General features: G+C 56.1%; 1 protein-coding gene across 6 annotated transcripts; it reads right to left on the minus strand.

Moving 5' to 3' along the window:
• Positions 1-589: 589 nt before the first annotated feature.
• On the minus strand, positions 590-22548 carry MAP7D1 (MAP7 domain containing 1). Of its 6 annotated transcripts, none has more exons than XM_027109102.1 (18): positions 22150-22546; positions 9575-9925; positions 9325-9393; positions 8562-8725; positions 7819-7933; positions 6246-6356; positions 4930-5052; positions 4679-4833; positions 4442-4584; positions 3328-3680; positions 2888-3065; positions 2663-2801; positions 2451-2555; positions 2102-2155; positions 1861-1906; positions 1679-1775; positions 1368-1561; positions 590-1181 (listed from the first exon to the last, which is right to left on the minus strand). In XM_027109102.1, exons 1-18 carry the CDS (start codon positions 22193-22195, stop codon positions 1171-1173), a joined length of 2454 nt encoding a protein of 817 aa, XP_026964903.1. In that variant the 5' UTR covers positions 22196-22546; the 3' UTR covers positions 590-1170. The 6 variants fall into 6 exon arrangements, with proteins under 6 accessions (XP_026964903.1, XP_026964904.1, XP_026964905.1 ...); XM_027109103.1 differs by having other exon boundaries at positions 3355-3680; positions 22150-22543; XM_027109104.1 differs by having other exon boundaries at positions 1861-1903; positions 3355-3680; positions 22150-22539.
• Positions 22549-23159: the final 611 nt, after the last annotated feature.

A 23159-nucleotide genomic window follows, 5' to 3' on the forward strand; every position in this document is an offset into this window, starting at 1 on the left:
CCTTGGAATAAAATCCAAACTCCTGACAGAGCCTAACAAGGCCTTGCATGGTCTGCCTTACCTTGCGCCAAGCTCCACCTCCTCAACGGACCTTTCTTTTTTTTAAAATTTTTAAATTGAAATATAGTTGATTTACAATGTTGTGTTAGCTTCTGGTGTACAGCAAAGTGATATATCTCATATATATATGCTTCTCTGCTGAAGCACAGGGTGGGATCCAGGAGGAAGACAGCCACCTGAACAAAATCAGGATTCTGTCTGGAATGAGGAAGGGGCGATGGGAATGGATGTTGAGTGGACGACTCTGCCTCCGGCGCTCACCTGCTGGACTGTCAACTCCGTGAGAGCAGAGGCCACGTCTTTTCCTACTACTGCATCCCTGGCACAGAAGCCCACTGCCTGGTACAGGGTAGATGTAACCACTTGTGTTAAATGAATAAATGACAAAAAGGAAGGCCACAGGCAGGATGTCTAGGACTGATACCAGGTAGGGATGGATATCTGCAGGCCCCTGGCTCCTCAAGTTCTTCTTAGAACTCAGGAGGCCACATGCTCCCAGCCCCACTGCCAGCCCCAAGAAGAGACGGCATTGGCAGAATTATTCTCATTTTATTTCTGGAGAAATTTGATCAGATGCAATAACACTGATTCCAGGCGAGGGCAGGGGGCATGGGTACTCCTAAAGCAACCAGTATCCTGTGGCCCAAGGTGCCCCCCATCCCCAGACCTGGGTTCCCCCTCAGTCACAGTTAAATAGAGGGAGGAAGATCTCCCCAGGGAGTCTTGGGAGGGTCTGCCTCTTGCACCCACCCCTCCACGCAGAGGAGTCTGAGCACAAGCTATTTACAGTATTCACATCCACTGTACCCCACCAAACCAAGGCAAATACTACAGGTAGCGCTTCCCCGTGGAAGGAGGCCAGAGAGGCTGTGAGTGTATGTGTGTGTGTGTGTGTGTGGGGGTGTCCGCGCGTGTGAGCACACGAATGCACTGAGGGGCTCCAGCCAAAGAGACATCAGTCTATAAGGTGCAGGTTAAAAATAACAGAGAGGACCCAACCCTCAGGGGCCCAGGCCACTTCCAGCTTTGTTCTGTCTCTTTCTCTTGCAGACATCCTGGTAGATGACGCAAAGGAGCCCTCATAGTTGTGCCTGGATCCAAGGCAACCCCTTAAAGGACTTCTGGGAAAAAAGCAGGAAAGGAAACAGTCAGGGGAAAGCAGGCTCCAAGCTCAGATGGCTGGGGGTCTTCAGGGCAGAGCTTGAGAGGGCCTCTGGCAGAGCTAGGAGAAGAGAGGGCACGGCTGAGGAGGCCAGGGAAGGCTGCTGGGAGGTATAGATATAGGTCCGGGAGACAGGGAAACCTACCTGTGACCTGCGGGGCCTGCACCACAGCTTTCTTGAGGAAGGCTTCTGCCTCTGCGAAGGGCAGGAGTGCCTCTGGAGTTCGGCCCAGACTCTTGTCCCCAGAGGATCCCTTAGGGGAGAAGCCATTCTCCTGGTGCGCTGGGAGAGGCTGCAGGCCATTCACCAGGGACCCCGGCGACTCCTTGTTTGGCAGGCTGTGGATGCAGAGGCCAACGCTTAGGCACCTCCCATCGTAGGACAGCCCAGGTACCCCAAAGCGCCAGCTTGACCTTGCCTCCCTGCTCACGGCCCCTGGGGTTGGGAGCTGGTACCTCCACTGAGGCTCCTGGGGGGCCAGCTCCTCTTTCTGCACAGCCTCCTTCTGCAGCCCAGAAGACCGAGCCTCCATGGCTTTCACAGGGTCTATCCCTGGGAAGGAATGGCCACCAGTTAGGGGGTGGTGAAAGGATGAGGTCTGAGGATCGGGATGGAAACGAGGGGAACAGGCCTTTACCTGGGCTGGAATTGTTGGCCTTTGCCTCCTTTCTGTCCTGCTTCTGCTTTGAAGAGGAAGAGCAGTCAGGCTCAAGGTGATATCTGGCCCCATCCCACTGAGCTGCTGAATTCTTCTCTCCCCAGCCCAGACCCTGAGCAGCCTCCCAGACGGCCTCCCTCCTCCACCCTGGATGCCTTTCCCCAACCTCCCTTCCTCACTGGACCTCCACTCCCAACACCGCTCTTGGGGGCATCCTGACCTTGGTTTCAGCAGCTTCTGACTTCCGAGTCCTCTTCATGATTTCCTCCAGGCGCTGTTGGGAAGCCCCACACCAGTTAGGCCCAAGACCCGCCCTAACCCTCAATCTCCCACCAGCTAGTCCTGGTCCTGGAGTTTCAAGGCCCTTCCAGCTCGTATCAATTCTTTCCAGGCCAGAAAGCCGACCTCACCCCAACTCCTTCTTGTCCTACCCTCTACAAGTCCAAGGCAGGGCCCACTTCCCAGCCCCACCAGCCCCTCCAACGGAGTGGGGACTGAGCCCAGGAGCTGGCCCCGCCCACTGGGACCAAACCCCGCCCACAGAACTCCCGGCCCGCCGCTCTGTACACCTTTTTGCGCTCCTGCCGCTCCTGCTCTTCGCGCTGGAAGTGCTTTTCCCGCTCCAGACGCTGCCGCTCCGCTTCTTCTCGGGATCGAGCTTCGGCCTCCTCTTTCTGCCAGAGAACCCCGTGAGCTTTAGGCAGCCGGCCTCCAGCTGTCCCTCCCGGTCGGCCCCAGGCCCGCCACGAGGAGGCGCCCGCGCCCCGCCCCGCGGGGGCACCTGCTTCTGCAGCCGCTCCAGTTCCTCCTGCTCCGCCTGAGCCTTCTCCCGGGCCTCCTGCTCCTCCCGCCTCCTGGCCTCCGCCTCCCGCTCTGCCCGGGCCTCGGCCTCCCGAGCCAGCTGCTCCTCTCGCATTCGCCTGGGGGACAGAGGAGACGCAGGCTTATCCCCAGCTTCTTCCCCAGCCCCTGTAAAGGCCTCCTCAGTCCCCGAGGGCGTGCTCACTTGTCCCTTTCTGCCTGCAGCCTCCGCTCCTGTTCCTCGCGCTCCCGCTGCTCCCGGGCCTGGCGCCGCTTCTCAGCCAGGAGCCTAGTGGCCTCTTCTCGGTCCGTCGTGCCAGCCATCGGTTTGCCAGGGGTCACCAGGGGAGCAGGGGCTGGGGGTGAGGTCAAGACTGCTGTATCTGGAGCGGGATCCAGGACCAGGAATCAGCACACACCAGCACAGGCACCTCCATCACCCCTGCATGCCCCAGTGCCTCCTGGACCTCAGGGCGATCCCGGCGGCCCACCCGCCCAACTCCTGCCACCAACTCAGAACAGTGAGGTCCTCCTCTCTGGCAGGAGCCTCCTTTCGCCAATACCCAGTCCCCAGGCATCTCTGGCAGCCCACACCTCTGACCGCCTGCCCCTCACAGGCAAAGCTGGCTTCTCTGCCCTGCCCACCTTTTGGCCTCTTCTCTCCTTGCCCACCTGCAGGGATCTCTGTGGGCTGCTCCTCCTGGGGCTGGGCTGGGGTGGGTGAGGGCACAGGCGAGGGTGCGGGTGAGGCTGGGGCTGCAGGCTCCTTTTCGTCAAGGGCCTTGCCCTTGCTCTGGTTCTTGTCCTCAGGCCCCGCCACACTGAGGGTCTCCTTTGCCTCATCCTTCCTCCGAACCCGCCCCTTGGGTGATGCAGTGGTACCTCGGGGGGACGGTGGTTTTGGGGGCAGAGCATGACCTGGCCCTGGGCTGAGGCAGGGAGAGGCAGGCCTGTGCCAGGATGTGGAGGGAGAGGATGGCCGGGCCTTGGATTTGGGACTGGGAGAAAAAAAGAAGAGTTAGACCTTGAGGGCACAGAGTGTCCACGCACACATGTACACACTTTCAGCATGTCACTTCCTCAGGGAAGTGTCCGCCCCAGGCTTGGGTCAGCACCCCACCTTATGTGCTCTCACAGAAACATAAAATTTCCTTTTAGAGCATACATCCCAGTTTGTAATTACATATTCATTTGTGATTCTTTGATTATTGTCTGTTTCCCCAATAGCCAGTAAGACTAATAAGAGCAAGAACTAGGCCTAGCGACTTCCCTCGTGGCGCAGTGGTTAAGACTCTGCGCTCCCAATGCAGGGGGCCTGAGTTCAATCCCTGATCAGGGAACTAGGTCCCACATGCATGCCGCAACTAAGAGTTCACCTTTCGCAACTAAGGAGCCTGCCCGCTGCAACTAAGAAGCCCACGTGCTGCAACTAAGACCCAGGGCAACCATATAAATAAACATTAAAAAAAAAAAAGAACTAGGTCTGGTTTGGGTCACGGAAACGCCCTCAGCACCCAGAACAGTACCTGGCAAGGACCATTCATGCATCCAGCAGGTATTTGTTGAGTGCTTACCAGACGCCAGGCACTGTTCTAGGTGCTAGGGTACTTCGGTGATCAAAACACTCCCCCCACCCCCCAAAAAAATCCTCCCTCAAGGAGCTTTCCTTCCAGAGGTGGGTGCCTAACACATATTTACGAACGAATGGCTGCCTGGCTGGCTGGCATAGGCAGGCGGTGCGCCCCACTGCCCGGCCCACCTGAACTCCGCGTTGCCAGTGGAGAGGCGCGCGCGCGGAGAGGCCGGCAGCGACTGGCGCTTCTTGAGGCTGCGCTCCCGGGCCAGGGCACTCTTCTCCTTCTCGTTTTCCCGCTCCTTGTCCTTCTTCTCCTTTTTCTGCACCTGGGGAGGAGGGTTAAGGAGAGCGTAGAGAGGGGGAGCAGAGATCAGAGGCGCCCGCGCTGCCCTGGATGGGATCCCTGTCCCCGCCACTCACCAGCGAAGCCTCGGGCCGGAGGCGTGCCGGGGCAGGGCTGCCCCCGGCGCTGGCCTTGCGGCGCTCCCCGGCGGGGGCGCAGCGGTGCCCGCTTCGGGGGGCGCTGCACGGCGTCAGGGGGCTGGCGGAGGCCGAGCGAGGGCACACGGGCACGGCTGCAGAGGGATGAGTGCGGTCGGGGCGTGGCCTACTCACGAGGCTGGCCCCTGTCCCGCCTCTCGAGGGGGCTCTCCCAGGACCGTGGCCCCTACCCTGGTCCCGGCCGTTTCGGGGCAGGGTGACTGCACTGCGACTCCGTGCCAGGAAGGAGAGGGTGGGCGTCATCAGACGGTCCACAATGCTGCTCTCCCATGGGCTCAGCTGCAGGCTGCGATCTAGGGGGAGATGCCGGGAGAAGCGGGTTACCGCAGGGCCAGAGCAGGCAGAGGCATCCGGAGACCGCCAGGTACCACCCCCATGCCGAGCTCAAGGAGTCTCCTCCCCCAGGAGGCCTCTCCCCCCAGTCATGGGAGGTTACACAGGTCCGTCCTGGGGTCTGACCTCCACTGCAGACCCAAGCAACAAGACACTTCCCATGGCAATGTCCTGCAGGGCTAGAGGGTCCCCTCCTACCACTCTTCCCAGGTGAAAGGGTTCTGCACTGTGAGTATAGAGAGGAGCCACCCAAGGTTGGTGGCAGACCCAGCTGCCCACTTCCATGTCCCACTTCCTGCTCTCAGAGGGCTGGCCTGGGGAGGCATGCCCCCATGGATCTGGGACAGTGGGGTTCCTTGTGCTCCTCTGACTGAGGAGAGGCCCCGCTTTCGTGCGTCCCATGCCAGGGAGAGGCTGCTAAGGGGGCCTGGCTGCCCTGGGCCACCCTGCTCTGTCCCCTCAGCTGCTGGGTTATTTTTAAGCTTCAGTCAGGTGGGGTTGGTAACAGCAGCTGATTTGGTTGCTAGGCAACAAAGCAACAAAATAAAAGCTGGAGAAACTTATAAATAACTCCTACCATGGCCCCTTCACATGTGAGCACCAGGGCATGGTGCGAACACAGGGGCTGTGCTCCCCTCCTTGGCCAAGGCTCTGGAGCCAGCCAAGGCCACGGCTGGGGCTCTGAAAGCAGAGAAGGCAGGGTTGCATGGGCCCTCCAGGGTGGAGTCAGAATAAGAGGGCTCCTCCACACACGGCACCCAGGCTCGTCGGGTACTTGGGGGCAAGGCCACCTGCCTAAGGCTGGCCTAGGCCAGCTGGCTGTGGTTGGAGACGAGGCTGCCTGCCCATTCCCACCCTCCACCGCCAGTCCCACCCCCAACCCACCTGCTCTTGAGGCCCCAGCCAGGCTCTCTGCCTGCTGGGTCACTGCCCTTTGTCTCTGTTCTCCCCTGTGGGGCACACCTCTGTTCTCAGGGCCCAGACCCAAATGCCGGCTCCCCCGAGGGGTGCAGAGCCCCAAGTGGGGTCGAGCGGGGATGGAGACCTGGGGTATGTGAGGGCTCCTGGGACCTGGGGTTCTTGCTGAGCTCTGGAGGAGGCTTGGTGGGGACTACAGGAGCTCTGGAGGGAGGAGGGCTGGGCCTTCTCTTACTTCTACTGGGGGAGTTCCAGAGCGTGGCAGAGGACTTTGAGAGCCGCTTGTTGATTATAGAGTCCACGTGTTTGGGCAGGTTTACTGCCGACACGGAGCACCTGCTCCCACCTGGAGGGGAAAACACATGGCATTAGGGCCTGGCCGGACGGGAGCCAGGGGGGGCACTGAGGCCTTCCATGCAGGATGCTCCGCGGGCAGGAGGGGACAGGGAGGAGTGGGCAGGCTAGGAAGGGGAGAAGGAGGCAGACTCGGCTCTGAGAGGATGGGGCGGGGTGGGGGGGGCGAGGGGGTGGTTAGGTGACCAGAGACAGCCTGGATTGGGGGAGCCGACGGAAAAGGAACAGAGGAAGGAGATGGAGTAAAACTAGAGAAACTACAGCCTTCCTGGCCAGGAAGTCACTCCCTACGGCTGGGTGCTGCAAGCCCTCCCCCATAACCACCCAGCGTCGGCACTTGCTGGCACTGCCCAGCCAAGGCTCTATGGCTACAACACCCACGGTACTGGGACAAATGCAGACGTTCCTAAACAGAAGAACCCATGGTCAAAGTCACTCACACAAATCCACATAGTCATAGGGACACACAAAGACAAAGACGTTCAGGCCCGGGCATATAGAGTGATAGGTACTTCCACATGCATGCGTGTGTGCAGACATGCACAGATACAGAAACAAAAACACCAACGGAAAGAGGGTCAGACCCAGATGCACACAGGCACAAATACATCGAAGCAACTTAATCATATTTGTAACAGCTAGCATTTGTTGGATGCTTACCGTGTACCAGGCACTGTGCTGGGCACCACACACATGTTACCACACTTGATCCTCCCCAACATCTACCTACAACCTCGGAGGCAAGTAGTACTGTTATCCCCATTTTACAGATGAAGAAAGTGAGACAGCAAGAAGTCAGAGGTCACACCACACGTGCCAGAGCTGGGATCCTGACCCAATTCCATCTGACTTGGGAACCCACACTGAGGTACACAAGGCCACAAACACACCAAGGCAAACACATATTAAGACACACAACGCACAGATCCATGAGCACATACACCAAAAGATGCACAATGAGAAATACTGAGTCTTGCCATTACATAAAGACATCCAAACACAGCGGTACATACATGCCAGCAAAAAGACCAAAATCCGCGATGGCCCTACGTGAAGAAAACTCAGAGACAAAAATCTATCTTCCAAGACAGATACATAAGGGGGTGACGGTTTTCTTTAAACATCCAGTGTCTGCAGGGTATTAAAGTGCTCTTCTATGTATCAGCAACTAATAGCCATTAACAGGAGCAAAGAAGGCTAATCTAAAATGACAGAGGTTTGAGGAGCGAACCAAATGAAGTGACTTGACCTCTGACTTGCTAGTGGAAGTCCTTGTAAAGGACTTGGGTTTACAGACTTGGGTTTACAGATCATTCCAGAAGGCACAAGTCACACGAAACAAGGCATACCTGCTGCAGGGAGCTGCCAGCTCCTTGCACTGAAGCCGCTCCCTTCCCTCACCTCTCAGGCCCCAACCTCCCCCGCCCACCCTGCGGCCCCTCCTGCGCACTCACTGGGCTTCCGTCCTGGGGAGCTGTGGTGCAGGGCCCCTGCCCAGGACCAGCGCTGCTGCCGGATTTCAGCCCACGTCTTCTTCACTGACCGCTGGATGGCTGCTTCATATCGCTCCTGGTGAGGAGGGGGCAGAGGGGAAGGGTCTGGGCTCAGAATCATTCCTCCTACCTGGGAGAAAGGCCGTCTCTCTCCTGGGACAATGCCTCCCCCTATGATTGAAGACAGTTTGCAACAGATCCCTTTCAACTTGTTCTTGGGGAGCTTTTCACTGTTCTTGACTCATTATCTGAGTGTATGAGCTGTTTCTCTGAGGCTGGAGCGGGACTCTCCGTGCCTGGGACTCCCAGGTGGGCCACTGGCACGGGGGTCCTGACCCTGGAGCTGTGTTTGCTTTTAGCCTGAGGACCCGGGGCAGGGCCAGGCTGCCTTTTTCTTCATATCTTCATGGTGCTCAAGCCAGAGTTCTCCTAACTAGGAGCTCACTCAGCGCACTCAGACAGACACATCTCTGCACACCTATACACACACACATACGTGTACTGATAGCACAGGGTTACAAGTGCTCACCCTGGCGTGTACAGAACCAAACACATCTGCACAGATGCCCAGATGTAGTACCCACGGCACACAACTGCAGACACATGAACACAGATGTGCATACACACTAAGCCAGGGTGCAGATGTGTGCACACACATGCACACAGATCCACGTGCACCTGGTCAGAGTTCAGCATAAACGCACCTTGTTTTTCTCCAGTTTCTGCCGCTGCCGCTCCTCCAGGGCTGCTCGGCGCTGCTCGGCTTTGAGCCGCTGCTCCTCCAGCCGCCGCCGGCGCTCCTGGAGCTGCTTCTCCCGCAGCACCTTGGCCTTCTCCTCCTTCTCCAGCCACACCGCCTTCTTGGCCGCTGTGGAGAAAGGAGCCCCGGGGGGCGTGAGCAGTCCTGCAGCACCCAGCCCAGCACGCGTCTCCTCCAAGTGGCCTTGCCTGTTCCTCCGACCCTGGGGGGGGGTCTTCCCCCTGCCTGCTTGGTGGGGAGGTGCCTCTGCTCTCAGACTCCCCCCCTCAAATTGAAGGGCATCCTGAAGATGGGTTGAGACCTCAGAATGAGGGCTTCCCCAACGGGAGGCCTGTTTCTCCCCCATCGGCCTCATGGTCTCTGGGCACCGAGGGAGAAACAAGCTCTTTCGTGCCAGATCCCCGTCTGACTTTGGGGTCTGCTGTATCGATACTCATGTATTGTGATTAGGAGCATGAGATTTGGGGTGAGATGAGGCTTCTGCGTCTGAATCTCAGCTACGCCACTAGCTGTGTGGCTCAGGCAAAGGATTTCATCTTTCTGAGCCTCTGTTTCCCCATCCTCAGAATGGGTAGAGGGTTAAGTGGGATAAGCGTACCGCTCTTAGCACAGTGCACATAATAAATGCTCCAGAAGTGTTAGTGTTACCAATAGGATGTCGATGGTGGTGACGCTGAAGAAGATGCCACTGCTTCCCACACACTTACCCAGGTACTTGGCCCGCTCTTCCCGCCGCTCCTTCGCCAGCTTGTGTCTCTCTCCTGCCTTCTTTGCATCTTAATAGAGGGAACAAGAAGAGGCTTAGGTCAAGAGCCTCCCCCAAGACGGCAGTCAGCCTCAGGGCCCTCCCCGAAGGCCTCATCCCATGCCTTTTCTTATCTCCTCCAGGTAGAGACTCCTCTGGCTGGCATCATCCAGGGCTGGGACTGGGCCCAGGACTAGGGACGTCACACATACCTTGCTTCGCGGGAGGGCTGTCGGCAGCTGACCCTGCTGTTGGGGATGGCTGGCTGCTCCTTCGAGGAGGCCTGGCATCCCGTGGGCCTGTGGCTGGTGGGGTGGGTCCCCTGATCTTCACTTCTGAGAAAGGGGACTCTTCCTGCTTCGGGGCTGGCCTAGGCCCTACCAGCTCTGGGGGGCTTTCTGGTTCCAGTGGGAGCTGCTTAGGGCCAGTGGTGTTCTTCATGGCGGGAGGGGTGTCCGGGGGAGTGTCGGGCACCAGGGCTGACATCGGTGGTGGTGGCGGCGGCGGGGAGGGGTCACCTTCTGGAGAAGGTCTTGGCTCTGGAGGGGTCCTGGCTGCCACATCTGGAAGAACAACACAAGAGAGGAGAGAAAGTCAGATAGAACATCTGTGCCATCAGTTCAACATGCAGCTCTCTCCCTTGTCCAGCTGATATTCATTCATTCATACATGTTTATCGAGTTCCTTCCATGTGCCAGGCCCTCTTCCAGATACTAATGATATAACGGTGAGAAAATGGCCACAGTCCCTGCCTCTGTGGAGCCCACACTCTAGCAGGGCAGACAGATAGATAGCTAGGCGATTACAGTATAGAATAAGTACTATGTCTGGGGTAGCAAAGCAGAGATGGTTGTTAACCTATATTGGAGGGGCTTCCTGCAGAAATTATAGCCAAGCTGAGGTCCAGGATGAGCTGGAGTTGGCAAACCAAGGAAGAGAGGGTTCTGGCTAAGAGAAGAGCATTTGCAAAGGGGCAGAAGGGAGCAGGGTGTATCGGAAAAGCTGAGAAGTTTGTAGTAGTTGTTAGTGCACCAAATGGTAATGATTGGTTTCCATGTCTGCCTCCCTCGCCTTTCTGCTTTACCTTGGGGTCACAGTGCCCATCCCAAGGCCTGGTGCTCAGGGGCTGCCAGTGCTGGGCACAGTGGGATGCCCGTGTGGAATCCCCAAAAGGGTAGGCAGCCAGCGACATCCCCTTTGTCATCTTTTTTTCTTTCCCAACCACCCTCAGATTTCTTCTTTTAAGACACTGATATTTCAGGGTCCCTGTAAAAGACACCAAAGTGCCAAGTAAGGAAAACACATGACTTGGTGTATACGTGTTCATGCACACATGTGAGCACAAGTACACTATAGCGCAACAGAAGGACTGGCTTGGGAGTCAGCCTGATGAGGGCCTGATTCCGACTTCACCACCCCAAGACAGGAAGAGAGGGCCTGATAACCTTGGGGAAGCCACTCAACTGCTCTAAGCCTCAGTTTTCATACCTGTAAAATGGGGACTATAAGCCCAAGCTGATAGGCGTGTCAGTGAAGTGCCTGGAACAATTCATGTGCCAGCAAACAATACTTCCCTCTCTTTTCCTGTGGGTCTTATGAAGCTGCCAAAGGAAGCCTCTGCGTGTTGAGCCCTGGTACCATCTACTGCTGCCCTCTGGGCACTGAGGGGATTGGTGGGGACACAGCCACTGCCTGGGCGTAGGGATCAGAGCCAGGGTCCATGGAAAGGTCAATCTAAGGAAGCATTTTCCGCTCTCGCCAGGTGCCTCCACCATGCAGGGTCCTCTGCTCTAGGGACGGTGGCCCTCTCAGGAGGTGACAAACTCCCCACCCCTGTGGGTGACAATGTGGATGCAGGGAGAGGACACTCCCCAGGAGTCAGCTTTGGAACTCTGGGGACCCTTTTCAGGGAGACGGGTGTCCAGTGGGCTCTGAGGAAGACAGGCTGTTTGAATATGTGGCCTCCCCGCTAACTGTGTGACCTTGGGCTAGTTACAGACCCTCTCTGTGCCACAGCTCCTCCTCTGTAAAATGCAGACAGTAGGACTGTGATGAGTGTTAGTGACAACAATGACCACTAACATGTGTATATTTCTCGAAGGCTTCCTATGTTGAGAGCATTTTACACGTATTAGTTTTAATCCTTATGACAATACTTCTGAGGAAGGCACTATAAATATCTCTTTCACACAGAGGAGGAAAGTAAAGCAAAAAGAGGTTAAGTAAAGTAGTTTGAGGTCGCTCAGCTGGGAAATGAAGGAGCCTGGACTTGAACCCAGTGTTTGTCACCACAGCCCACGCTCTTAGCCCCACACCCTCCTGCCTGTGTCAGGCAGTATGGGGTAACACATGTTACACAATGAAATTATCTGAGGCTCACACTATTTGCCCCTCATTCCTTCCCTTCCAGCTTCCTGGTCTCCAGGCAAGAGCCCCAGCTAAGGCCCTTTTCCCCCAACGGTCCCTCCAACTCTGCCAGCCCCTAGGCTCATGACAGCTCTCACCAGACCAGCTCCAAAAGGCTGCCTGGTCACTGCTAGTCGACTTTCCAGCCACCCGCAAACTCCTTTCCAATTCCAGTGGGCAAAAAAACTAGTGGCAACCATTTAGTGAGTGCTTACTACATACCGAGAGCTGAGCTGGGCCCTTTGTATCCCCATCCTGCATCTTCATATGAGCTCTGAGAATCTTATCCCCATTTGACAGATGAGACGATCAAAACTTACCCCACTAAGTGATTTGTCCAGGGTCATAGAACTAGAATATGGCAGGGGCAGGACTGAACCCAGGACTGTCTGGGGCCAGAGGGCCTAGGTATGTAAGTATCAGTACAAAGCTTGAAGGCTGAGGTTGAGGCCTGCTTATTGCCATCCTCCCAGCACCTGTGCCTGCTACCTGTGTTGCAATGAAAACTGGTAGGCGGCTGTTTGTCTACGCCTAGGCAAATCACACCCACCGAGCAAGACAGTGAATTTCCAACTAGCTTCTGACTAGCCCTGTGAAGGGAGTCTCGGAAGAAGTAGAGGGATGAGGCCTGGAAGGGCCTGCACCTGGGCATCAGATGCAGCGAGGTGGAAGGGTCTTAGGCTTCAGAGTCAGACAGGCCTGAGTAGGGAATTCCAGCTCTGCTGTGGGACCTTGGACAGGCCCTGAACCTGTCTGAGCCCCAGTTTCCTCAGGCTGGGGCCTATGGTGTTGGGACTTATGGTGAGTAGGTACACCACCTCTGGCACCTGACAGGGGCTCAGTAAGCAGCCTTGCTGGAAGAATTGGTCCGATTCTTCCCATCTCTGCCACAAGCGCCCACGTGGGTCAGGCCTTCACGCCCACTGCTCCATGACACTGCTCTTCTCAAGGTCACCAGTGACCTCCGCATTGCTAAGTCAGCAGCCACTTCCTGGCCCTCGTCCTGCTGACCTATCAGCCGCATTTGACACGGTTGATCCCTTGGTGCTTTTTGAACACTTTTCTTCAACTGGCTCTGAAGACGACAAGCTCTCTCGATTTCCTTCAACTTGCTGGCTGTGAGTTCTCAGGCTTCTTTGCTGGTCCCTCCTTAACTTCCTAACCTCTTAGTACCGGAGTGCCCCAGGGCTCCGGTGAAGACCTCATCTCTTTTTGGTCTACACGTACTCTCTTGGTGATCTCATCCAGACTCACGGCTTTAAATACCATTGCTCTGCTGATGACAACCAAATTTTTACCTCCAGCCCAGACGTCTCCCTTGAGTGCCAGTTTAGCTCATGCAACTCCCTACTTGACACCCCTGGATGTCTTACTGACAATTTCTTTTTTTAACATCTTTATTGGAGTGTAATTGCTTTACAATGGTGTGTTAGTTTCTGCTGTATAAAAAAGTAAATCAACTATACATATACGTATATCCCCATGTCTCCTCCCTCTTGCATCTCCCTCCCACCCTCCCTATCCCACCCCTCTAGGGGGACACAAAGCACTGAGCTGATCTCCCTGTGCTATGCGGCTGCATCCCACTAGCTATCTGTTTTACATTTGGTAGCGTATATATGTCCACGCCACTCTCTTACTTCATCCCAGCTTACCCTTCCCCCTCCCCGTGTCCTCAAGTCCATTGTCTATGTCTGTGATGCCCCAAATTTAACATCCAAAACTGAGCTCCCAATCTTTCTCCCCCAAACCCTGCTCCTCCTCCAGTTTTCCCCATCTCGGTCAATGGCAACCCAGTCCTTCCAGTTTCTCAGGCCAAAAATCTTGGAGTCGTTTTAGAATCTTTTCTTGTCTCACAACTCACATCTAATGTCTCAGTAAATCCTTTTGGCTCCACATGCCAAGTATACTCTGAATCCAGTCACTTCTATCTCCACTTCTATCATCGTGGTCCAGCCACTGTCATCTCTCATAAAAGCCTCCCTGCTGCCATTCTTTGTTCCCCTTTGGTCTTCTCTCACCACGGCAGCAGAATGATTCTTTTCAAGAATAAGTCAGATCAGGAGTTCCCTGGTGGCCTAGTGGTTAGGACTGTGGGCTTTCACTACCGTGGCCCACGTTCAATCCCTGCTTGGGGAACTGACAAAATCCTCCAAAGACGCCCCACCTCAAGGGAGGAAAAAACAAAGGCATCACAATGGCCTCCAAGGCCCTTGGGGATCCTCACCCTCCAGCCCATTACCTCTTGGCCTCCTCTCCTCCTCCCCTTCTCCCCCTGCTCTGTCTCTTCTGGCCACTGTTCCTTATTTGTGACAGGCATGCTTCTGCCTCGGGGCTTTGCCCTCGCTGTTCCCTCTACCACAATTCTCTGCCCCCAGATCCTGCATGTCTCACTCCCTCACCTCCTTCAGATCTTTACCCGTATGCGACTTCTCATTCGAGCCTTCCCTGATCCCCTCCTTAAAACTACAAACTGCAGTTGAAGTCTCCCTCCCCTTTCCAACTGTATTCTTTTTCCTTCCAACTCTATTTTCCCCAGTAAGCATCAGTAGCACTTTAACACTGTCTCCCACCCCCAGAAGGTAATCTCCACGAGGGCACACATTTTTGTCTACTTTGTTTAGCTCTTCTATTTCTAAGGCCAACAGAGCCTGGCACACAGGTGCTCCACAGCTATTTGTTGAATGAATGTATCAATGAACTCCACCCTGGCAGATACCATCAGCACCTCTCTTCCCTGGATGACTGCAAATTCCCCCCACTGTCCTACCTGCACCCTTTCCCACTCTGCTCTTCACTGAGCAGCCAAAGTAATTGTTTCCAAACGCAAATCTGGCCATGGTACTCTTCCCCACTGGAAGCTTCACAGTGACTTCTTGTTCTGAAGAGAAAGACAAAATTCTTGAACCCAGGCTGCAAGTCTGGCAGCCTGAAGCCCCTGTCTCCCTCCCTACACCTCTTGAGTCCCCACCTCTGCTCCCCTGTTCCCCACTTGCTCTCTACACTCCAGCCACACTGACCTTTTAATTCTGATAGCCTTGCACACTCCCTCTGCCACGGGGCCTTTGCACATGCTCTTTTCCCTCCGTCTTTTCTTATTTAACTCCCATTCACCCTTCAGATCTTCGCTTAGGCATTATTTCCTCAGGGAAGCCTTCCCTGGCCTCTACGAACAGGGTAAATTCCTTCATTATATATAGTCATGGCTTCATGTGCCTCTTGTTTGGAGCACTGTGACTGTTAGGTTTTATACTTCCTTGTTTGGTCCTTTTGTTATTGTCAGCCTCCCCCTAAGGGCTGGGCCGCATCTGCTCTGCCCGCCACTGCTTCAACAGCAGCTGCTGTGGTGCCCAGTATGTGGAGACCGTCACGAAATGCTGCCGAGTGAGAATAAAGCACTGTACCAGGAAGCCACCCTTGCCTAAAGCAGGTGCACAGAGAAGGAGATTTTTACTCTAATAATGAGCAAACCCATATTGCAATTTCTTGCAAAGGGATAAGCACTTGAAGGGAAGCAAAACAACTCCCCCTCAGTTGAGTTTGGGCAGCTTCTTGGACTAAGGTAGTCAGGGAGAAGTTAATAAAAGTAATAATGAGTGTTGACTCCAGCAGTTCAACAGGAAAAACTTCCCAAGAGGCAAATAGCACGTTTGGAATTCTTCTTCTGACCTGGAGGACTATTGACCCCGAATCCAAATATTTTCCTCAGAATTATGCCAACCCTGATGAAATATCATTGGGACAGTGTTATTCGGAACAAATTACGTTAGCGAAATTAATTCCTTTGTTAATTATCTCTATGGTGCGGTGTGGTTAAACCAATATCTGATGATTTCCATTTTCAATCATCAAATGTGACCCTTCAGCCACCTCCTTTTATTGTATTTTTGTGTGTGTCGAATTGTGAGGTTTTATTTTGCTGTGCTGATATCTACCCGAAGTATTTGTTAAGAACTGGATAAGTGACAGATAGTTTGTATTCATTTCTTGGCACAAAGAGCATTAGCAGGGCAAAGGTGCAGGAGCTGGTTGCAGGGTCAGTAAGTCTAGTCTTCTCAGAAAACCCAAGAAGGACTGCAGAAAGATCAGGGCCGAGTCTCTCGGAGGGCCTGTCACATGTCTCAGGGTGCTTACTCCCATCTCCACCCTCTGGGCGCTGGCAGGCCTTTCCTCTCATCCCTCCCCAACAACTGCTCCTGGGTCAAAACTCCTCTCACAATACCGATAACTCAGTCTGCCCTTTTTGTCTGCCTGCTGCCCCTGTGAGAGTTGGTGGCGAGAACCCTTTTTGCAGCCCAGAGCTTTATACAGGACCTACCCAGCACAGAGTAGGAATTCTGTGTCTGTTTAATGAACGGATGGATGGATGGATACACTGTGGATAACATAGTAAAACCCCAAGCTGCTCCGAAGTCTAGCCTCTCTAACCCTAAGTGTCTTCACCATATCAGAGCCTTGTATGTGCCCTGCCAGCTCCTCAGCCCAGGAAGGGAAACACAGCTGAAGCCCTGCAGTACACCAGGCACCTTCCCTTATCTCATCTAGTTCTTATTACAGCCCCAAAGGGAAAGCGCTATAGGGGCCCCCGTTCCCCTGGTGCGAACACTTAGACAGGTTAAGTGAACTGCTCACGTCAGTGTCGGAGGTAGGACAGGGCCCAAGGCTGTCTGATGACAAAACCCTTATGTCACACTGTTTCTGGTGGGTGTCACATCACCCCTCCCTAAGGCTCCTGCCTGTTCCCTGAAGAAGGAAGTGATTCAGTGCTTCCCCTGGGGAGGTTTCCCCCATGAAGATGAAGGGTGCAGGTGGGGCAGGCAGGCACTGAGCTCAGAGGGCAGGAATGCAGGGAAGGCAGGCTCCTGCCCAGGCTGGCCACCAGGAGCCAAGAAGTGGGGCACCTGAGCAGGTGTGAGGGCGAGTGGCCCTCCTCCAGGAGGCTGAGCAAGGGAGTGCCCGGGGGGAGGGGCTGCACAGACAGCAGAGGTCAGCATCTAGCTGACCCCTACCCAGAGCCTTCCTGGCTCTCGTAGCAGCTCCTTAGGCGGCAGCATTGGATCAGACAAACGAAGGCAGGGAGGCCGACAGAGGGGCAAAGACACACACGCAGACAGAGGGTACACACTGCAAAGAGAGAGACCCAGACAATGTGGACAGAGTCTGCATAATGGCGAGAGACAAGACGTGTTTCTTTTCTCTCTCCTGTTACATACAGAAAACAGACCTACTGGGATTCAGAAATCTGCGCGCGCGCACACACACACACACACACGCAGTCAGGCACCCCCTCCGAGGCATAGACAGAAACCTCAGAGATTCATACAGCACTCGGGGACGTGATGTCCCAGTATATTTACACAGCCTCATCCAGGTCACTTCGGCCCTGCCCCTCTGGGCACTCCTTTACCTGGGCCCAGGGAAAGTCCAGGTAACTGCAGCAACAGCTAATGCTGTGTCAGGCACAGCTAGACACCTTAAAGCTTCAGTCCTTTTCATCTTCACCACAATCCTATGAGGTCGACATTATTACCCCATTTGACAAATGAAATAGATTCAGAGAGATTAAGAGACTTGCTGGTGAGTAGCAAAGCTGGGTTTGGGTCCCAAATCAGGGTGACAGTCTGTACCTTCACTCTGCTACCCAAAGGGGGCAGCCTCCTGGGTTTCCTCTCCTGGAGAGATCTGGGCTGGGAGGATGGGGTGGGCAGGAAGGACAAACCCTGGGAGATGCCTGATCATGGGGCTGGGACAGAGGGGAGCCTTAGGGGGCAGCATTACTCCCAGCCGGGACAGAGCTGAGCCAGCTCTGAAAGGGAGTGAACTAGGAGAGGGACAGCCTGCTCCAGTGGTCCTCCGAACCTGGGCCACAGGCCCTTCGCAGCAGGGCACTGGGGCCAAGCCGTGGGCCTCTGTGGGTGATAGAGCCGGGATCCCACCTGAGACTGCAGATCTGAAAAGCTCTCTGGCCGGGGTGGCGGCCATTGTTCCCAGCCTCCAATCAGGAGCACCCACTTCCTGTTATTTTAGGCGGCAGGAAATGACCCCATCCCACAGCTTGGGCCCTCCCTCAGCCCCAGCAGGGCTGCCCACACTGGGGCCTAGAAGCTGAGGACAGAAGCCCAGACTCAGGCCAAGGCCTGAGGATGGCCTACTGGCTGAACTGTCACCACTGCCTGAGTCCAGGGCCTCCTTCTGGTCCCACTTGCTCAGATTCCAACCCAGCAGGAGGCACAGAGGACCCAGGGCTCTGCTGATTCTACCTCTGCCTGCCAGAGAAAAGCTCACAGGGTCCCTAAAACCAAGATGCCCATAGAAGACCAGTCATGCAAGGACAGCGGGCCAGACTCTATCACCAGCTGGCTTGGCCATGCTAATTCAGCATAGAGGTTTGGTGCACAGGCTTTAGAGTCGGATGGACCTGGGTTCAAACCTTGCTTCTGCCAGTACCTAGCTGTGTGACTTTAAGCAAATTACTTCCCTCTCTGAGCCTCATCTATAAAATGAGGATATGGGACTTCCCTGGTGGTCCAGTGGGTAAGAATCCGTGCTTCCGCTGCAGGGGGTGCAGGTTTGATTCCCGGTCAGGGAACTAAGATCCCACATGCTGCGCGGCACAGCCAAAAACGAAAAAGAAAATTTGAATAAATAAATAAATAATAAAATGAGGCTAATACTAGTCCCTACCAGGATAGTTCTGAGAATCAAATGAGACAATGCACGGGACGTACTAAGTGCTATGTGTGGCACAGAGAAGGTCCTTAATAAAGACCTGTGGGAGATAAGTAGGATCACCAGGAGGGTCTATTCTTGGCCCATATCTCCTCGTATAACTGGGGAGGAGCACTAGATACCAGGTTGTCTACCCCTACCATGCTCTCTGCTCCCCTCGGGGCAGAGCTGCAGCTGAGAGGTGATGATGGAGATGCTGAAGGCTGTGCCCTGGGGTGCCAGGCAGAGCTGCCACCTCCAACAAAGCTGCATTATCTGGGCTGGCTCGTTGGCTGCCTTACCGGCCCCAAGGCCCAGTGGGGACCCAAGGACATGGTCCCCAGCTGCTTGAGGCCAAAATCCCAACATTGATCAGACCTGAGACCTGCCCTGACCACCCTCAAGTGCCACCACCCCAGCCTGGGCCCTGCTTTCAGCTCCTTCCCTGCTCCCTCAGCCCTTCCCCACCACCAGCTGATGCCCATCCCTGAGGAGGAGGAGCTGGGGGAGTGAACTGGCCTGGTGCCCCTTCCTCCTTATTTGCATATGCATGACTGCACATTAGGGGCTCATTAGAGGCCTCATTATTGGGCCCACCAACCCAGGGAGGGACAGAAACTGTCAGTGGGAGCTGCCAGCCGGGCTGGCTGCTGTATGTAGAGAGGCAGTCCATCTTCTCATCCATTCAGGTCCACCTCAAATGCCTCCTCTGTGAAGTCTTCCACAAACAGATTCCACCAACCACTGTATCACTGTTATACCTGGACTTCCCAGCAGTGAACACATCGGTTTCCCCCACTGGGCCAGGAGCTCCCTGAGGGTAGTGACTCTGATTCACTTCTCTGCCATCTGTACAGCCAGCACCAAGCTGGCACATGGCGGGCAACAGTATGGCTGCGCTGGATGGCTGCACCCATCCCCTGGGTCTCTCTCCTACTCCCAACTGCCCCACTTCAAGTACGGGGCCCTCTTTTCCCCAGATACAGCCTGGCTCATGTCTGTCTAGAACACACCTCCCCCTTACTCTCTGGCCTACATTTACCTCCTGAAGTTCTAATTAATGACACCTCCACCTCAGGCCTCTGAAGGAATTAAAAATAATAACAACAAAAATAAATAGCGTTTATTGAGCATTGACTACGTATCAGGGCCTCTCCTAAGTGTTTTATGCGTTTGTCTAACTTAATGATCCCAATGTCTCTATGAGATAATGTCCAGCATTATTGTCATTTTATCAATGGGAAAATTTAAGACTTAAGCAAATTACCTAAGGTCACACAGTAGTAAGTTACGAAGGGGAGACTTAAACTGTTTGATTCCAGAGTCTACACTCTTAAGCAAACTGACTCCCAATTCCTGCCCTCACTTCCTCCATATTTCGTACCTGCCTGCTGGCACCAGTTCTGATAAGCATAACGACAGTAATGGCAATAACACTGTATTGCAGGTGTCTGTGTGCCAGGTTCCTTTAGGTACATCACTTCTGACCCTCACATTAACCCCACAAGGTTGATAATACTACCTCCATTTTCCAGGGGCATAAACTGGCCAGAGGAGGTTAAGGCACTTGCTCCAGTCCAAACTTGACCCCTGCTGCACCTGCCTCCTGTTAATGCTCAGTGTGCAAAGGGAACTCAAAGAGGGCAGGAATCACGTCATACGCACTCGGTGTCTCAGACCCATGCCTCAAACTCTCACAAGGGCACGTGTAGTGGACAATTCCTTTACTCCCTGGAAGCTCTTGACTCACAAGGGCCCTTGTCACCTTCAGCTTCTCTGTGTAGGGACCAGCCACCATCCCGACCCAGGTTCTCATGTAACTCCATCTAGGTCCCTATGTGTAGAAGTCTTCCCAATCCGGGACCCTGTATGCAGGACCCATTCAGGCGCCCCCCAATACAGCCAAGCATCCCGCCCATGCCCTCACGTTCAGTCCAGACATCCCACTCCAGTGCCCTGCTTATAAACCAGCTACTCACTCCAGCCCTCATCTCTGGCCCAGTAATCACCGCCATTCAGGCCCCGATGTACACACCAGTGCCAGAGACCCTCAGCTGCAGAGGGCCAGTAAGCAGATGGAAGTGACCCAGCCTAGGCCTCCCTGGGTCCCCTCTCAAGCTCAGCAGAGCCAAGACGGACCAAAGTGCCATTGTTCCAGCACAGCCTACAAACCTCCCGAACCACACCAGTCTGACAGCCTCCCCTTTGCGTCCTCCAGCTCCCACACCCACAGGATCCCCTCCGAGCACCCATACTGGCATGGGGAGGATCCCACCCACAGCCAAGCGGCTCCTCCTTGTCCTGCGCTCTCCGCACCCACAGACACTGTTTCATCCTGGGCCCATGCCCCAGGGGGCAGGGAGGTGACAGGGATTAGGCTCTAGGACTCCATGGAGGTGTGGGGTTGGGGCCACCTCCCCCCTGAGTCAGTGGGAACAGGACTTAGGTCCTCAGAAATCAAGCCCTTCCCTCCCTTTCCAGGAAGAAAGAGAAGGAGAAATCCCTCCCTCCAACCCCAGGCCCAACCAGAAACCTGTCCCCACCCCCTCATCAGCTGCTCCCAGATCCGAAAGGGATTTGCAGAAGTCTTGGGCACTGGTGGTTGGTGGGGTGAGGGGAGGGGAGAGAGCTTTGATGGTCTGGGGCCTGGAGAGAAAGAGAAAGAGAAAGAGGGAGGGAGAGAGAGAGAGAGAGAGAGAGAGAGAGAGAGAGAGAGAGAGAGAGAGAGAGTGTGTGTGTGTGTGTGTGTGTGTGTGTGTGTGTGTGTGTGTGTGTGTGTAAGGGGGGTAGGTATCAGAAGCCTCAGCCTGAGGAATGATGTGGCAGGTCCCTGGAGTGCCGGCCTCAAGCCTTCACCTCATTCTCCAGGGAAAGACTCAGGACGGGAGAGGCTGGGAAGGAGGGCACCAGGGTAGACAGATTTACTTCTATCCCCTTCCTCCCCAAATCGGCCTGGGTGGGCTCCAGAGTAGGCCAGGCTGCAGGGGAATCGGCCCACTCCCCAGCTCCCGCCCTCGCCCCAAACAATGCCGCCTCCCCCTCCCCCTCGCCTTTATCCGGCGGGTTACTTGGCAGCCGCCGCTAGAGACCTCCCCTCCCCTCTACTCCCCTCCCGGCCAGCCCGCAGCAGGAACAGGCCCTTTGCGCGGCAGCTGGAGGGATGGGGTGGGGGCGAGGTCTGGGCCAGGGCCTGGGAGTGGGGGGGCGCCAGGGCCTAGGCTTCGGTATGCAAGGCTTCAGGCCTGAGAATGTGGTCCCCCGACACACACGTTCAGGTTGGGGTCACACGTGCCCACCGGGGATGGGGAGGGGACAGACGCCCCAGCTCAGGAGAAGAGGATCTTCAGGGCCTGGGGTGGATCAGGAAGAAGGGTAAGGGCAGGGAAGCCGAGGTGGCACTGGGCTGGGGCGGAAGGGTCACCAACAACTCCACATTGGGTTCCTCGCGGATCCTGGCGCCCAGGACGTCCCAGCGCCCGGGATGGGGGAGGGGGCAGCTGTCAGAAGATGCGTCGGTGGCCCAGAGCCGCCGACGCCGCTGCAACCTTTATTTTTGAACTTCCAAGTGGTCAGAGGGCTCGGCAGGAGAGGGGTCCCCGCCGACCGGGCCGGCCTCATCCTCGGCCTGTCCGAGGCCCCACGATCCCCTTCTCTCATCTCGCCTCTGGCATACCTGGGGCTGCGCCGGCACCGGGCTCCGAACGTGAGCCGCTCTCCATGGCTGCGGCGTCACTGGGGAGTCTTCGGGATTTCAGCAGCGGCGACGGCGGCGGCGGCCAGCGGCCAGGATAGGGGTCCCGCGGTGCATCACGCCCGGCCCGGCCCGGCGGGCAACGATTCGAAGGGCGGGGGGGAGCTCCGGGGTAGGTCGAGGCTGGCTCGGCTGGTGGCCTGCGGGTTCGGAGTCGCCGGCCGCCCAGTGTCTGTCGGCTCCGGCCGCGATCCTGCTCCTCGCCCAGCGCCGGCCCAGTCCCCGCCGCGGCCCAACCCTATTGTACCGCCCGGACTGGGCCTGGCCTCGCCGCTGGCGCGTACCAAGTTGGACGCAGGGAGGGCCACCCCCGCAGTGCCCGGGATCTAGCGGCCGCTAGCCCGCCCCACCTGCCCCGCCCCCGCCCTGGGGGCGCGGGGCCTCGAGCCTGGGGACGCGGCCGCCACGGAGAGGACGCCACGGCTCCCGGAGGACGCCCGTCGAGCTGTCTCCCCCTGCGGCGGCGCGTTGGTACGCGCCGCTGCGCGAGGCGACTATGTAGGGAGCGCTCTGGTGACTCACCCGCCGCTAGGACTGGGGGGAGCAGGGGGGAGCCGGGTTGGAAGCCCCCAATCCCACCCTGGAGCCTGGAAGCTCCGGCTCTGGGGCCTTGGCGGCAGCTTCAAGTCCTCATTCTCTCCCAAACCCACCTCAAACAAAATCCTCCCGGAGGACGTCGGGAGACCTGAAGGAGGGTCGCAAGGAGACCCCTAAAAGGGCTATGCTTTCTCTCCCCTGGTGATGGCTGGGGTGGCGAGAGGCCCGGCCCGGGAGCCTTGCTGCCGCCCTTCCTCCATCATCCTACGGTTGGTGTCTTCCCTGCTCCTCTGGGGTAATTACAGGCCTGCACCACCGCTTTACCCAAGTCTCTAATCTGCTGGGTCTCTCCCGGCTCCAAACTGGGTGGTCCTGACCCTGAACCTTCCCCAGCC

The sequence above is a fragment of the Aethalodelphis obliquidens genome, unplaced genomic scaffold (genome assembly GCF_003676395.1).
Source record: "Aethalodelphis obliquidens isolate GAN/ISIS:26980383/991018 unplaced genomic scaffold, ASM367639v1 scaffold9, whole genome shotgun sequence".
Lineage (NCBI taxonomy): Eukaryota > Metazoa > Chordata > Mammalia > Artiodactyla > Delphinidae > Aethalodelphis > Aethalodelphis obliquidens.